The sequence below is a fragment of the Mytilus trossulus genome, chromosome 1 (genome assembly GCF_036588685.1).
Source record: "Mytilus trossulus isolate FHL-02 chromosome 1, PNRI_Mtr1.1.1.hap1, whole genome shotgun sequence".
NCBI lineage: Eukaryota > Metazoa > Mollusca > Bivalvia > Mytilida > Mytilidae > Mytilus > Mytilus trossulus.
The window spans coordinates 3,531,140-3,548,970 of record NC_086373.1 but is presented as its reverse complement, the minus strand read 5'-3'; the positions used below and the strand labels follow the sequence as shown (position 1 = coordinate 3,548,970).

At 30.6% G+C, this 17,831-nt stretch overlaps 1 protein-coding gene across 2 annotated transcripts in view; it reads left to right on the top strand.

Annotated features, from left to right (window-relative positions):
- The window catches only part of LOC134712479 (uncharacterized), a 53,787-nt gene that overhangs the window by 12,275 nt on the left and 23,681 nt on the right, over positions 1-17,831 (top strand). Inside the window, exons 5-16 of one of the 2 annotated variants that reach the window (XM_063574062.1) lie at positions 760-986; positions 3,071-3,171; positions 6,612-6,662; positions 8,337-8,591; positions 9,392-9,574; positions 10,277-10,527; positions 10,941-11,784; positions 12,090-12,271; positions 13,820-13,894; positions 14,940-15,157; positions 16,064-16,238; positions 17,101-17,326. In XM_063574062.1, the coding sequence (XP_063430132.1) occupies positions 760-986; positions 3,071-3,171; positions 6,612-6,662; positions 8,337-8,591; positions 9,392-9,574; positions 10,277-10,527; positions 10,941-11,784; positions 12,090-12,271; positions 13,820-13,894; positions 14,940-15,157; positions 16,064-16,238; positions 17,101-17,326 (2,788 nt within the window). The remainder of the gene's footprint in view (positions 1-759; positions 987-3,070; positions 3,172-6,611; positions 6,663-8,336; positions 8,592-9,391; positions 9,575-10,276; positions 10,528-10,940; positions 11,785-12,089; positions 12,272-13,819; positions 13,895-14,939; positions 15,158-16,063; positions 16,239-17,100; positions 17,327-17,831) is intronic. The other variant, XM_063574073.1, reaches the window with a different exon arrangement.

The window sequence follows — 17,831 nt, the reverse complement described above, 5'->3', positions numbered from 1 at the left end:
AGCATTTTAGTTAAAAAGATTAAACTCCTGGAGAAATTGTTAAATATTTATGATTTAACTGACTTTATAAATCATTATACATTATAAGTTATTTTTTGGGTAAAAATCCTGTAATTTTAATGCTTTGACCACATAGGATAGTTGTCACCGTAGGTGTTAAGACAACAATGATGTTGCATTAAAATAAAGTGGAAGTAGAAAAGGTATAATTCCTAACATTCCTTAAAAAAAAGTTATACTTATTACTCATGTTACTGGTGACATTTTGAAATATAAACTTTTTATTTGACATTTTGAAATATAAACTTTTTATTTGACATTAGAAATATAAACTTTTTATTTGACATTTTGAAATATCGATTTTAATTATGTGACATTTTGAAGGATCAACCTTTTACATAAGCTGATGATTGGAAAGACATGGGTTGTAAAATCACATGTGTTAGATAAAAAGCTTTAGCAAGGACATGTAAAAACAAAACTTAATTATCAGTACTAAATGTCCTCTGTTGCCACAAATTACCTTATATCAAGTTGTTTGTCTGTCTTTAATTTTCACTTTGTCTGCAGCACCTAAAAACTGGGAATTTCATTGATTATTCAAGGATTTTAAGCATATCATATTGTTCTTAATGTTGTTTCCTTGAATGTTCTATGAATTATATTTTTTTTTAGTTTGTAGTACCTCAAATTCATTAGTTATCAATTCTCTTTTCCCATTCACACTCTCAATTTTAAAGCAAAATATGTCTTTTGTAGGTAAAACAGCAATTTTCTCCTCTAATGATTGTAAGCATATCATAGTTATATTGGGTACCAGTCATATATATATCTGGAATAGAGAGCAAACTGAATCAGTTCTAGAGTCCAGGGTACCTGAAATTAGAGGAACATGGAATCTAATTACTGTCCCCACTGAGGCAGGAATACCAAACCATGACGAGTGTCCAGAATGCAGTGTAGAGGGAATCTTTTTTACCCATCAGGTAGGTATTTTAAGAAAAAGTTATTCTATGATCAAATCTATATAAGGGTACCAGTTTTTGTTTACAGAATGATGATTGAGACAGATAAATACATGAAAATGATACATTGTACCATTAACTATATTATAAAAAAATATACAACATACTTGCATAAGGTGGAAATAAGAGAAAAAGGGGAATAGAGAAAAAGGGGCAATCAAAATAACATAGATCAAAGAATAACAGACAATACCATCGGCAACAGAAAAAGACAAACAACATGCACAAAATACTACACATCTATAATACTAAAATAACGAGGTCCAATTTGTCAGCCGTCATCATGTAAAAACGATGAATGAAAGAATTCAACTTTATATTTAACTAATATAGTACAAAGGTGTAGATTAAAAATTACACCACTTCAGGCCCTTTTGTTTTCCACGTAATTAATATTGCCAATAATTAAGAAGTTCCGGGTCGAGTCCGATACCGATACCAATAGTATATTCACCTGTTACCTATTACCTTATCTGTACGTTCCCCATCAGACAGGCGCACCACCAAACGCTGTATTCAGGATTGATATGCTATATACACGGGTCATAATCACAGGGTTGACACTACTAAATTGTCAAATTGTTACCTATTGTAGTATTTCAATCAGTAAGACTTTCTAAGATAACAAATCTGGACTAAAAATAAGGCGTATAGGTACAGTTTTCAATTTTGTTTGTGGGCATGCATGACATAAAACAGCGAATCAAAGAATTCAATTTTATTCATAACTATTAACCTTTTGTTTTCCAAATTTTAATATTACCAATAATTGATAAGTTCCAGTCCGACGGGTTCAAACAGAAAGATTTGAAAGCAGAGAAAACTGTGTATCTTATAATCGGCATGACTTTATCAGATGACAATACTAATACAATAATAAGGCTTGCGCATAGTTATATAGTTTTCCAAATAATTAATATTACCAATAATTGATAAGTTCCAGTTCTACGGGTTCAAACAGAAAGATTTGAAAGCGGAGAAAACTGTGTATCTTATAATCGGCATGACTTTATCAGATGACAATACTTATACTAAAATAAGGCTTGCGCATAGTTATATACTTTAATTCATTCACAGACCCGCGATAATCTTATAATCGGCATGACTTTATCAGATGACAATACTAATACCATTATAAGGCTTGCGCATAGTTATATAGTTTTCCAAATAATTAATATTACCAATAATTGATAAGTTCCAGTTCGACGGGTTCAAACAGAAAGATTTGAAAGCAGAGAAAACTGTGTCTCTTATAATCGGCATGACTTTATCAGATGACAATACTAATACTAAAATAAGGCTTGCGCATAGTTATATACTTTAATTCATTCACAGACCCGTGATATCACGGTTATGTTCTAGTAAAACTAAAGATTGAGAAACACAAAATTCACTAAAAAACAGGATAGTGCTCAAGTGATTTAGGAGGGGTGTCATCTGGAGAACTAACTGATTAGCAGTTCGGGCTCCTCTTGTTCCTCTATCTTATAGTTCTTATCTCTTTAAAAGTAGATTAGCATTGAAGTTTGAAAAAATATATAACATGAATCAGAGATGCTAATAATATGGCACATTATTATTTCCAAATGAGTAATTTAAAAAGCAACTGTTTGTAGGACACAATTTATTTGTTATTTATTGGCCATCTGTGTGAAATCTAATGAGTGTTTTTAAATATTTCATGGTCATGTTTATGTGCTGTTTATTTTCCTCAAATTAATAGTTACAGTTTTACAAGTGTTACCCCCCCCTAGCAAACATACACACACCAAGAACCCCCTCCTTGTATATCTATCCAGATCATATGTTGTAAAAGTAAAACACACAATAGGAAAAGTCCAGCTTCCAACAAAATGAATAATCACTTCTACAAGGTAATAATAAATGGCACATGAATTGGAAAACAGGGTCTAAATTTGGAAGCAATACAGGAACATTGAGGAAACTTGTACAGGTACCAACAGCAGTTGTTTTAATAAGAAAACTTTTATGTAGCTAGGGTTTAGAGTCCCTCTATGTTATGTCTTTAATATTGCTTTTTTTAGAACCTTGGATTTTGCAGTCAGATTTCTTTTGCATTTAATAAGGACAAAGGTGTAAGCATTGTCACAGTCTTACTAAGCTTTAATGTGGATGGAAAAAGGAGGTGAGATTCTCATTAAAGTTTGTACAATGCTAGTTTCTAAAAAGTATTTATGTAGAAAACATCCCAAGTTCTTTGTTTAGAAATTAACCATATTTTACTAATGAAGTAGTTTTAGAATTTGGAAAATACCAATATGTGAAGCAATTTATCACTATTTTACGAAATGTTCCTTTGATCTTGCTAACTGATAATTTCCTTTCTCAGGGGAGTCAGAGTGATGTATTAAATTGTTGCAAGAAGCTAAGGACGCATGTGGCCGTTGTCCACGAAATTAACTGATCGTCATAGGTAAAATAGCGATAAACAGATTATCATTGGTCCCGTCAACTTCATTGCTTTTCTTACTTTCGCCGTACCAGCTCAAGCGAGAAAATCAATCTTGTTGAGATAACCAACAATAGTCTATAATTCGTACCGTTTCAAAGTTCTATTTTTCTTTCTCTTCTTTCCCATATAATCATAAAGTCATCAAGAAGCATACAGTTTTTAGAATTTTATATACCTCAATTACTAAAAATAGTGCAATCTGTACAATACTCATTATTTTGCCAAGGTTTGAGGTGCAAAATATCTTGTGACAGAAAATAATTAAAACAATTAAAGATTGCTATTCTTATTTCCAAAAAACACATATCTCAAAAACACTAGTGAGAACGGAAAAATAGGCTTCAAAACACAATAATATTTTGAACTTCTGTTTGTTTACATAATAAAATGATTTTTTAAATGCTTATTCATCATGTTTATATAAGACATTGTGAGATAGTAAACAAAATTATTTATAAGGAAAAATAATGTGATAATTAATGCTAATGCATGTGAGTGCAGATTAACAACATGTTGTTGTGTATACCTTTGTTGTCTTTAGGTATATAACATTTACCTTTTTATAAAATAATACAATGTACTTCAATAAGTGAAAAACTTTACTTAAAATGAAAATTGATTAAGGATGTACTTAGGTGAGGTTTTGGAATTTGTGTCAAATGTTTGGCTACCTTGGTGTTTTTCAATACAATACAATGTAAACTATTTTGCCCCATAACACCCATTTATTTTTTCATATAAGACTTAAAATAGCTCATAAAAGGCCATTTTCCAAAAATTTAGAAGATTTTTGATTTTCTTTCTTTTGTTTTGAAACCCAAATGATACCAATTCAAATAAAAGGTAAAAGTCTGAGTCAGCCTTTTCCAGCTATATTTTAAATCTCAAATATCTCAAAAAGGAGGTCCATGACCTATCAATATTTTAGCTTATTTTTATCCTTAATTGATGCTCCACCAGCTTATAGTATCAATTTTTATTTCTTAATTTTTACCTAACCTCACCTAAGTACATCCTTAAGGCATTCTTTTGTTATCATTTGAAATGACAATTTTTGAATGCATGATAACATGACCTACATCAAGATCTTTTCGATATGTCAGTTAACTTTCTCTACATAAATTGTGTCAGAATTTGGGTTATTTACATGCCTGTTTTATATTGTTCGGGTTTCAAACAAGAAACCAATAGTGTAGGTCATTTCTTTTTATTACTTTTTATTTCAATTGATTTTGTTGCAATGGCATTACACCTTTCAAAACTATTGGATGAATGAAGTAATATGATTAAAAATGATTTTATGTATCTAATCTAAATTAAAAAAAAAAACCACCTTAATTATGTTGTATCAAATTCCTTCTTATATAATTTTCATCTTTTTTCACCTGCCTTATAATATATATAGCTTTTTAAGACCAAAAAGGAAAAAAAATAAGAAAAGGAAAATAGCTGTTAGTATTATAACCTTTATGTTATCATTTCTAACCAACAGTCCTCTTTCATAATTACTTTTATTACATTGTTTGCAATGAAATACTCGGATTTCCCAGTTTGAAAAAGACAGATAAATGTGTTTCTCTGACGTCATACAACAATGGTGGTTATATAGATGTTGACTTTGCATTAATATGAAATGTGAATGGTTTCTCATAGATAAAGACTTTGTATGTTATACATTTAAAAAAACCATCCAATAATAAGCTCATGGACAATGTAATAAAATGAAAAGCTTGTAACAGTTTCCAAATATAAAAAAATATGTTAAACTAGTGTACAAACAACACTTATAATGATTAACTCATTTGCTAGAGATATTCATGAATCATTGTGTTATTCGGTCACTGTTGAATATTTAAATTCTTTGATTAGTAATTCTAAAGATATTTAATTGAACCAGTCATCCTAACCCTTTTTCCTTGAAGGATTTATCTTAGGACTTGTTAAAATATCCCATATTTAAATTATTGCAGCCAGAATAGATAAATCCTTCATTTTTAATCAGATCCTTTTTCACTTTGTAAATATTTAAACTCACAAATATCTGGAATGAATTCGATGGTTGAAAAGTCTGTTATTGAGGACCAAATTTTTAAAGGGGATAAAAAATCCAATATCAATTATTTGGGAGTGTTAGAAAATTTACATGTTTTTTTCTCTCCATTATATCAGTGTTCAAGAAGTTTGCTGGTTTGAGAATCAACATGATCATACAGTTAGATAGTCATTTTTTTTATTTGATTTGAAAATAACTTTTAAATTAGTTGCAAAGGTGTTTTTTTCATTACAATCTTCTTTACAGGTGTTTTTTGTAATTTGAAAAACAAATTTCATAACTACATGTATCCTTGAGTGTCCAAACTTGGAGAAAAATTAACACCTTTATAAAATGCTAATCATGATGTAAATCTTTGGAAACTTATTACGTTATTACCTGGATTGACATTTTTATGTTCACAAATGATGACAATGCAACATTAAAACACATGTTTAATCTTCTTTAAACCAGATGTTCAAATTTTAAGTCAGTCGTAAACGCTATTTAATGACATTTATTGTAAAGTACACAATTAAAATGTCTTTATATTTATGAAAATTTAAAAAAATAAGAAGTTTTTGGATGATTGCCAATCAGAGACCAAAAGATGTAGAAGTGTAGTAACTTTAGGTCAATATTCAGCCTTCAACAATGAGCAGAATCCATACTGCATGACTACTAGCTTATAGCTTTAGCTATATATTAACTTTTTGCCTTCGTAACTGATATTGAAGATAAAATGTTACTTTTGTAAAAGGCAACATTTGTTTATGGTATAATTTTGTTTGAATTTCGCCTTTTTGCTCATAAGTGATAACTAGAATGCTCTTGGTGTCTATGAAACTAAACAAATATTTAAAATATTTAAAACTGTATTGGAATATAAATTGATAATTTAATTCTTTCAAAGAAATTATGACGAAATTTATAGATCAGTAAGAATAAAATATAAATTTTATTTTTTTTATTGATAAATACTACCTCTGAATTTTCATGTAGAGTTTCTGTACACTGCAACTTCAGCAATTCAAAAAGAGTTATATCATATGCCATACTATATTGATATGTATTTTCTCAGTTTACAAATAGCTGGTAAAACACTACGTAATGAGAATTTAGAAGCTTTAAGGTATATTTTTGTGACTTCTGTAAGAATCAGATAATAGATGTTATCTTCTAATTTATTCACATTTGGTACAGGGATTATTACTAACACAAAGTTTTATAGATACTAACATAACACAGTCTTTATTCACAGTATAACTGGATGCCATTAAAGCTGTTTTTATATTTCTTCGTTCTCAATTCTTTGGTATTGGTATCATACTTGCTCATTACACTTTTTTTGGTGGTGGAACTATTACACAACTCATGTCACATATTGTGAATAATGTGGATTCATTAATATTCATGGGATACCAATTTTCGTGGATTTTGTGGTGACATGTGAACCAAGATTTTAAAGTTTCAACAAAGTACAATATTTGTATTGTCTTGTATGCAGACTTTGGAAAAAACATGAAATCAAATATCAACGAAAATACCTAAACAATTATTCCTTAAACCACGAAAAATTACCACGAAAAAAATAAATGAATTCACAGTAAAACAAATGATCTGAAGAAAAGTAAAAAGTTAAGACCTGAAAAAAAATTGATCTCATAAATATCAACAGTGACTTACATTAAAAAAGGAAGACATGCTCCATCTATAAATAAAACAACACAATTTTACATATACACAAGGTGATATGATGTGCCCCTGAAATAAGTCACCTTTTCAAGCCTTAACATATGTGAGCATGGTGAATAGATGGGGAAAACTATCAGTATTATATATGATTAGGTCAATAAAGTTCTTTCTTGATGTTTCCATTTGTTTTATCAACCTATTTTTCTCATTTGCTACTTTGGTATTCCTCTCTTACATAAAACTAAAACAAGATGGGAAAAGCTCTCATTTTTACATATGCAATATATGAAAAGGTATATTTAAAAATCTTAATTATATGAAAAGGGTTGGGTAACAGAACCCCAGAGGCACCCCCTATCAATTAAGTATTAATAATGTTAAAACCAATCAATTGATGTGTATTAATTTAGCAGGTTAGAATTAATCAAAGAGTTTTAATTTATTATTCATTTAATTTTTCTTAAGAATTTTTCAAACATATATTTTGAGTGGATAAACATGACTTAAAACGATGGAAAGGTCCACATTTTATTATTAAACAAAAAATTATATTAAACGATGTAAAATTCTTTTTTTTATTGTAAAATAATTTTGAAATGTTTCAGTTTTAGATGTGGTCATTTTTTCAAAGCATTGTTTCTATAAAGAGTATTTTTATTAAATAAATTGTAAATCATTGACAACATTATTTTTCATGATAACGTTTACCAGTAAAGACGTGAACCATTCAAATATGCTTTTTTAAATTATGATATATATCTTTATTAACATACAGAAACAGTTTGAATTAGAATGTGAAAGTTGCTTACAAGAATTCCTTATTTCCATATCTGTGGAAGCATATGCCATATGATCTGTGAGAGCATGTGTCATGGAGATGTATATAATACTTTTGACAATCAGAAACATTGGATGAAGAACATGGCTTGGCCTTTTTTTTTAATCAAAACTATGTATATATCCATGTTAAAATATGTAACTAGCATTTCTTAAGCTGTTTAGAAATTGTATGTTATATTTAGTTTTAATGCTTTGCTTAATCTAATTGTATAAAAATAAATAAATCCTTCTATGAGTTCTAATTCATTTAAATTCAATTTGTCAATTGTAGCTTGCCTCCGGTTAATGTAGAATGGACTGTTATCCATTACCCTTTGAAACTCATCCACCCAAGCTGTAAACCAGTCTACCGTCAAGGAGCATTTATAACCAAATATGCAGATAATGGTCAGGTGATTGCTGTAGCAGCCAATCAGGAGAATCCCATGCATACAGGAGTGTTGTTTGCCTCCCCTCTTTGTGATACAGTACTTCCTGTCAGCCTTAATGGGTGTGGATCAAGAGATCCTTATTCTCAGACTGGAAGGTAATTTATCAGCACATTAGATACTGCATATTTGTTCCAAATCAAATAATGCTTTCACCCTGGACATGCATGAACTATTTGCTTCTGGACATGAAGCAAACAACAATCAACCTAAATTAAAAAAAAAATGATGTTATGCCCAAAGGTGTAATATTTTCTAAACTTTGCATTCATACCTTTTAATCTGTTTGATTGTTCTATTGTCCATTATCAGGGTTAAGTTTTGGTTTTTGGATTTATCAAGAACTTGTTGTCACATCAACTTATATAACATTTGTACAGTGGGATATTTTGTTTATGATACATGTGACATTTAGGGAGGGGTGTAAAGGGGATATCTGCATGGAAAACACGAAATGAAATGTTCATTTCACGATGAACGAATGATTAAAAATGTCTTGCACATTGATCTTTTTACCGATTTTTTCATGGCTGAACGTGAAATAAGAATGTGAAATAAAAATGGGAAAACACTGCACAAAAATAACCCTTTACCACCCTCTTTAGGTTTTGACACAGTTAACTGAACATGGAATTGTGAAAGTGCAAGTGACACATGGTGTCCCATGGACACATATTCTTGTATTTTTCTTAATATCATATTTTGATTTGGATTTATGTAAAATAAAAGATAAATTTGTTCTTCCAGTTATTAAAATGATTATAAGTATCTTCAAATTGAAATTTAGATTTGAACATTTATGATTTTCAAATGTGAAGTCTTCTGTGTAGAAGTTTTAATATCTGATATTTTGGTCTGGTATGAAAAGAAGATATTCTGTATAATTTTATCTTTTTAGGAATTTCTGGGTGTCCGATATGGAATGGACATGTGACAGCCTGTTTTTAGCCTGCTCTCTGATGAATGGCTGTGTGTGTTTATTAACAAGGCTAGGAGAACCTCTAGTGATACAGATAGTTGGAAAGTCACTAGATATGGGACCATCACACTTTTTACCATTACATCCACTTCTTATGGTCAGGTAATTAGATGAAATGTTTGACTTGATACATGTGCTAGGAATTCATCATTACATGGGTATCAATTTTTGCAGATTGAGAAAACCATTATTTGAGAAGATACTTGACTTCATGAGTTTAACAAATTCTGTTTGCAAGACTGCAAGTCTTAAGGAAATTTGTAATTCTATGACCACATAATTTCTCATAAATTTGTGGTCAACTTATATCTACAAGCTCCTCAAATATAAAAATAAATCCATGTTATGAGAGCATATCAGATCAATGGTTCAGTTCTATCAATATTTAGAGTTTGACACATTGTATAGACACATGTCTATTTTTGAAAACTATACAATGACCTCTGTTTGTTTAATGTCCTATGTTCGCTGTCTTTTTTATGTATATCCCACATCTTTTATACATATGAATATTTATAAAGTAAGAATTGAATTGTTATATAGATTTTTAAATTATAAAGAATTAAAGCAATCATTCACATCTTCAAAATGGCATTAAAAGTATGTTTGTTTAGTGAAAATATTTAGAAGATTCTATATCTACTGATTTAAAGAAGAGAGGTTCTGTACAATTTTGTTTACTAAGATGTTGAATTATTGAATAAGTGAATCTTTGTCATAATCTGTTGAAGCTTTGTAGTTTTATGTTAATCTCAAAACATTCCATATTTTATAAGATTATTTTAAATGATTTTATGATTTCAGGGGAGAAGAAGACCTTATTCATTCTAGTCCTAATGCCCAGAAGTTCTCCATATCAACACACCCTAGTCTCCCTATCATCTTATTCTCTGATGGTTTCATGGTTACTGTGGTCCAGTTCAGAGCAGACGTCACATGTCTGAGGATGATGAAGAAATTTGTCTTGACGTCTGCTAAACATCTGAAAGAAATTTCTGAAATGGCTAACCTTGATGTGACCTTGACAGATGCATTCAAACTGCCATCAGAAAGAGGTAGTATATATATTTTGGTGTTCTAATTCTCTGCTTTTATGTATTCGGCATAGAGGAAAAAGCTACAAACTTTGACAGTGTTTACATAGTTAAAGAGAACTTTCCTTTATCAGATACGATAATTTAAATGTCTACAATTTTATGAAATACAATACATTGGGTCAGTTTGGCTATTGTCAAAATTTGAACTGGTGATGAAAGTGTCAAAATTAAATAGATAAAAACAAAATATTAACAAAACTGTTTAAAGCCAAAATTTTAGTAATCAGTTGCTTACATTATGAAAAGGATTTTTTGGTTTAGTCCAGGTAATAGATATGGATGTTTGCCATTCTATGTACATTTATTTCTGTACATTTTAGAATTCAGTATCTCACTGAACATTTAGTAACATTATTTTATTTCTTTTGAAGATGAAGTATCAGCAAGGTCAGCTGGAAGAAGACGTCTCTTTCAATTTGAGGAAGATTATGGAAATGACCATGAAAGTGAAACAAGTTTTCTTGAGGAAAATGATTTAGCATTTACAGGAATGAATGCTGGGAAAATAGAGTTTTCTGAAGGTGGATTTCTAGCGCTTGATTCTGGGGATTTCTCAGGTTTGACCAGACCAGAAATGATGTTGAAGCACATGGAACTAGCTGAAAGTGCTTTGTTTTCATCATGGAAGTTAGCAACATCATACACTGATGCATGGACATCTGATATTGACAAAGCATCAAAACAGATTGCACATAATTTTACAAAATTGTTTACTATCCTGTTAGAATGTCGTGATATAGATCATATACTGTCTCATCGGAGAAATTCTTCTGTTGCTGCTCAAAATCCTCGTCTTTTTAGTGTAGTAACAACATACAAACGTGCCATGGAATTACTTAGATTTGATATTGTAAATAAACACTTGCTTCCAGTCTCGCTGAAGTTATCATATGAGACAGTCAATTTAGTCTTGACCAGTACCGAGTTACAACACACAGACCCTCGTCTAAAGACTTTGTCGGGATGTTATGCTTTATTGAAATTCACTGAAGAAATGTTAAACAAGGTATACACATGGAGTCATCATGATGAAATATACACGGGTCTTCCCCTAGAATCTCGATCTGATCAAAGGCATGCTTATGAACCAGCAGTTTTAAGAAACTTGTCTCCTAGATCTAGACCTGTAACAAATGAAGTAGACTATTCCAATTTAGAACAGATTACAGGAGTTGTCTCCCCTCGGCCTGCAAAATTACAGCAACCTGGAAAAAAGTATGCAAAATTGACAATTTGTTTATAATGAATGAACAACTCAGTAATATTATCATTGTGAATAAAATATTGTCTTATAATTCATAAAAAGTGTTTTTGAAACAAATAACTCTGTTGCACTATGCAGTATATTAATGTATCAACATATTCTTTCTGTTTCATTATCAAAAATATAAAATGGCCTTCTTTTAAATTAGATTTATACTTTGAAATAGAAAATATTAGCTTATGTTTGTTGTTTTGGAAATTACTATTGTTTGAACTACAAAGAAAGAAACTATTTATTAATTTCTATTTTTTACCAGACTATGTGGTAGCTGGAAGTTATTGTATAGATCTCTGTCACACTACCAGAAACACATACAGCAGCAACCCACCAATGATAAGGAGCAAGAACAGTTAATGAACTTAATGTTTGCTGTTGAACAGAACATAAGGCAAAGTGATGGCAGTGTACCTATTCAACCCTCTCCTAGAATCACTCAGGGTGAATAACACTATTTCTTACTTGTTGTCCCTTTCAACGTTAAGTTTCCAGTAACATTTAGTCCACTTTTTAAAATGTTAAAAATATTTACAATGCAATGAAAAATTAACACAATATTTCGTAGACTAACTAGTTTCATTGAGTTTGCATTTATCCAGGTGAAAATTAAAAAAAAAACAGATATAGTGGCCTAATCTATGAAACCCATATGACAAAAATCAACAACTCTTTTTTTTTTTAGAGATACAGTTAACTGTCTTTCCTTTCAATTGAAAAATATTAAAATTTCAGCTATAAACACTGACAAATTTTCACCTTGATATATGCATGCCTTGATGAAGCTATTTTGTCTAGCGAAAATATTGCATTTTTTTTTTATCCCATTATAAATATTTTTACTGTTTTGATATTTCAATACTAAATAGTGTTTTGAAATTAAAATGTTCAGCAATTTATAATTTCATTTGTTTAACTGTATTAATCTTTGTACTTATTAATCCATACTGGAATCGATTTCTACGTTATTTTATTGCTATTTATAGGCACCTAGATTTTTTTTTATAATGCATATATTTATATAGAGTTCTTGAATCAGACCTGGCCAGTTCCTGCTAGTTTGGACTGTGTTGATGAATTTATACTTATTTGTAAGATTTTACATTTTATGGAGTTATATGAGCTTTGGTACAAAGAGGATTCACATTTGCACCAGCACAATTTAAGTTTTCTAGGTGGACATTTAATGTATACTTCACACACAAGTTTTGGGAGTGGTTATGTCGAATGTATGGAAGATTTTTTCTGACCATAGCATTTATCAGTGTTTGACAGACAGTATATTGTATTAGAGAAGGTTTAGGACAGTGGGTTAACTAGTTGTGCTTAGTATTGATAGTCACATATCTGAATGTATAAATTTATTTTGTTTATTGTTTTGAATTTGGCATTTTATAGATATAGGAAGATGTGGTGTGAGTGCCAATGAGACAACTCTCCATCCAAAAAACAATTTAAAAAAAGTAAACCCATTATAGGTCAATGAACAGCCTTCAACACGGAGCCTTGGCTCACACCGAACAACAAGCTATAAAGGGTATAATAGTTTAAAAAAACATTCAAACAGGAAAACCAATGGTCTAATCTATATTAATGATAAAAATAAAAAAAAAAGTACATTATGACATGTGTAAACTTAATTCATCTCATGCATGCCTTTAAAAATAATGGCAAGCTTTGGAAATTTTCATCCTGATTTTAAAAGTCAATACTAATACTTTTATGAATCAAAGTTAGAAATGTTAATCTGATTTGATAATTGTTTAAGGACATTTGATAGATTATAAAAGGATAATTATGTTAAAATGGTAGGTGGATTTAGTTACATCATAATATGTTCTTGATTTAATGAATTTCAAACTATTAGTACATGTGTATCTGTTAAATAAAACGTTTCACCACTTAACATTTAAATGTCATTTGACCTTCTAGGTCAGGCTCTCTTACAGAGAATGTGTAATAATATGCTCTTTTCATGATTGTTTTTCACAGGTGAACATTTTAGTCTTGGTGGGAAGCATACAATGGCTATAGATGCCTGGAGAGAGGAACTGCAAAAATTATCAGGTAATAAAAGGCTATTATTTATCAGGTAAAGGAGTGGGTTTCTAATATCATAGCTACCAACTGTCAAGTTTGTATGTACTTATAAATTCACACTTTTCAGCGTATTTAAAAAAAAATTAAGAACTAGCATCAGTATTCACAAAACATTACAGTTGTGTTGATATGTGTTATAATATCCTCCTTGCAAGTATTTTAAAAGTACATGTACGCAGCAAGATTCCTAGTGAAACAGTAACCTACTTTACTAGGTCACCTTATTGCCCTTTGTAAATATTTAAGGCCAAATCAAAATATTTTTTTGTGTTAATGGACCCCCCAACTAAATGGAACCATTGTTGTCAGTAAAAATCTTAAGAAAATTTTCTTAACCAAATATTTCTGTGAAAAGAAGAAATAGTTGTGTTCAAAACATTACATTGCATACAGAATTTAATGATAAGCTAAATGTAAGTAATCAATGTTTAGTTCATAAAAATATTCATAAAATCTACATGCTAGTTAAAGGAATGGATTTTGGGTTAAGAATGCATGAATGCATCCTTTTGATGCACATTACCAGAAATTTATCAATGGAATAGATATATGTTAAAGCCACACATTGGATTGGTGTTATATTGTCTAGCAATTACATTAATGTAGCATGGTGCAGGAATCTGATATCTGTTCTAAAAATATCCATGATGTCATTGTTAAAGTCATCTTTAAAAATTGGAGTTATCTTCCTTTGTCCAGAATTGAAGGTGACTCAACTACAACCAACGCTTTATACAATGCAACATTTGATTGGACATCCCATCATTAAATCTTATTCCTACAGTGCTAACAAGCACTTTGATTGTTGAAAGGCAATCATGATTTGATTTCCTACTCTGTAAGTAGTAAAAAAATAAATAGACAATGTATGACCTTTCTCTTTTAAAATTATGACCCTCAATGTTCTTCAAAAATTTTTTGCTGTTAATTTATAAAAATAATAAAAATGAATTTAAAACTTGAAGTACATGTGCCTAATATTTTATTGATAAGAATGAAAATATTATTTCAGAACAACCTGAAGATATTGAGAAGAAAAGCCAAGTTCTCCATGCTGTGTTATACACACATTTACTGAAGGATCAACTATTGAAGGCCATTGATTTCATAGATGAACTGATTATACATTCTAATGTGATGTCTACACAACAACTACGACTTCCACATTCTAAACCGGGTGTAGAGAAACCCTCATTAATGACACTTGTTACAGATACTATCAAATCACAGGTAGGTCTCTTATTTGAAAAGTTTAGTATTTAGTTCAGACTATATAAAGGGGGTCTCATTGGGGGGTTGCAAATCCGGATCCCGATTACTGTTTTGTCAGATTCCTGTATCCTGCTTGCACTATGTACATGAGCAATTCTCATGTTTTTGTCATTTCCCGGGTCCCCCTAGACCTCATTTCCTGTTATCACGACACTATAATTTAACTTTCACGTGTCACGCTTTCAAACAATAGGCCATCCCGCATCACGCTTAGAACCCAATGAGACGCACTATGAAAGGTTACAGGTTATTAGCAGTTTTATTTTGCAAATATAATTGTTCAGTTCCATTGTTAAAATATATTCCATCTCCACTAATACAGCCTTATTTTATGTATCACGTTCAAATTGAACTTCCTTTTGATAAATAAAAGCAATCTTTACCCTTCAAGCACTTTGATTGTTGAAAGGCATTCATAACATGAGTTTGTACTCCAAAAGTATTATTATTTTCTGTATCATGTTCAAATTGAAATCTTGAGTTTAAAAATTTCTTTCGGAAAAATAATGTTACTTAAGTAAGTTTTCCCCTTCTTATAAGACCCATGAGAAAATTGTTTAATAACAATATTAGGCTAGGTTCAAATCTATATTTTAAGCAACTTTTTACCAGTGCATTCTTCATTTTTTAACAGCCATACTCTATCTCTGTTACATATTATAGGTAACCATTCCACCACTGCATTCTTTGTTTATATTACAGCATACAGGTAACCAGTCTATCATTCTACCACTGCATTCTTTGTTTATATAACAGCATACAGGTAACAAGTCTATCATTCCTCCACTGCATTCTTTGTTTATATTATAGCATACAGGTAACCAGTCTATCATTCCACCACTGCATTCTTTGTTTATATTACAGCATACAGGTAACCAGTCTATGGTACCATGTATACGTGACAAGGCTGTAAGACAATTGGTACAGAGCATGGCACGTTTTATGGCATCCTATTTCTGTAATCAGCCAGTCTACATTTTACCACCACATAGTGCGCAGCCTCTACCATGTATACATCTAGGCAATGGTAAACAGAAAAGTAAGTATACTTCATTCAGTGCTAATCCAGTTTTTGTGGATTGAGGAAAATTTGCATTTTTATTGGTATTTAGAATGTCATTGTTTTGGCAAATTCTGCATACATTCTTTTAGAAATTTGCAATTCCTTGAACATTTAAATTCATGGTTCCCCTGTACCCCAAAAATCCATGAAAAATGGTATACAACAAAATATATGAATAAATTCACAGTAATGTATATGTTTGCACAACCTAACCCAATTTTTGAGTTTTGCTTGTATAAATAAACCAAAATGCAATCAATGATCATCAATGCTGAGTCTTACTACATACAATGTATATCAGATTCCTTTATTTTGATAGTATGACAATTTGTTACAAAGAGCATGTTAATTTGAAGAAAATTTCATTTGTTCATGGAATCTTCATGGATATATAGCATTTTGATAGAAGCTTAGTAGTAAATAATTGTAAAACCACTTTTATATCATTGAGAAAATAACTGCCATATGTATAGAGGTTATATTGGGTTGCTGTGTCATTAATGCATTTCCATCATATGAATAGATAGTTATTCCTTTTCAATATTTTATTTCTAGAGCAGAAATGTCTATGTTTTCTTATTCAACATTTGTATGTATGATTATGACAAGTTCCACAGATGGAGCAGGATCTGCTTACTGTTTTGGAGCTCATGAGATCAACCCCCCCCCCTCTTTCCATATTTTGGTCGGGTTCATGTTGCTCAATCTCAAGTTTGTTGTGTTTTGTATACTGTTGTTAGTCTTTATGTCTTTATTCTTTTTATCCATGGTGTTGCCAGTTTATTTTTCAACTTCTGAGTTTGAATGTCCGTTAATTACTCGTGCCACTCTTTTACAGATAACAGAATAATTCCCAAATATCATGAGGATATAAACAATGTAATATCCAAGGAAGGTTTAAGTAGGACCTGGACCACAGACAGAGCTATGGAGTACCTGTTGTTAAGTGGACTATTATGTGAGGCCACATGGTTTGCTGATAAGATGGGGGACTGGAAGGCTGGACTACTTCTATCTGTGGCATGTATCAATCACAGAATAATGTCCCCAAAACTTTACAAAAAGTAAGTTAATGTCTTTAAGAAACACCTGATAAGATCGGGGACTGAAAGGCTGGACTACTTCTATCTGTGGCATGTATCAATCACAGAATTATGTCACCAAAACTTTACAAAAAGTAAGTTAATGTCTTTAAGGGACACCTTTTGAAATTTTGGAAAATATGAATGTTTAAAACAAAAAAATCTGAGTAAAAATCTGAAAAATAACTGAATCCCGGAGCTTATTCCCTCAGTTGTTAAAACTGAGTAAAATTTGAAAAATTACAAAAAAAAAATTTGGTCAAAAAATGGTGGCCTACTTTTCATTGGAAATATATGGAAAATATAATCTCTTTTTCTTCATTTAAACCCATTTAATTAGATAGTGCCTATAAATCACCATGTATAATATCATTATTTACGGCATGTTTAATTTTAAACAGGGAGATGATTTTTATACCGTAGGAAACATTATTGCCATCTTTATACATTGCCTATATCTAGTGTGGTGTACCTGTTGCATATAAAG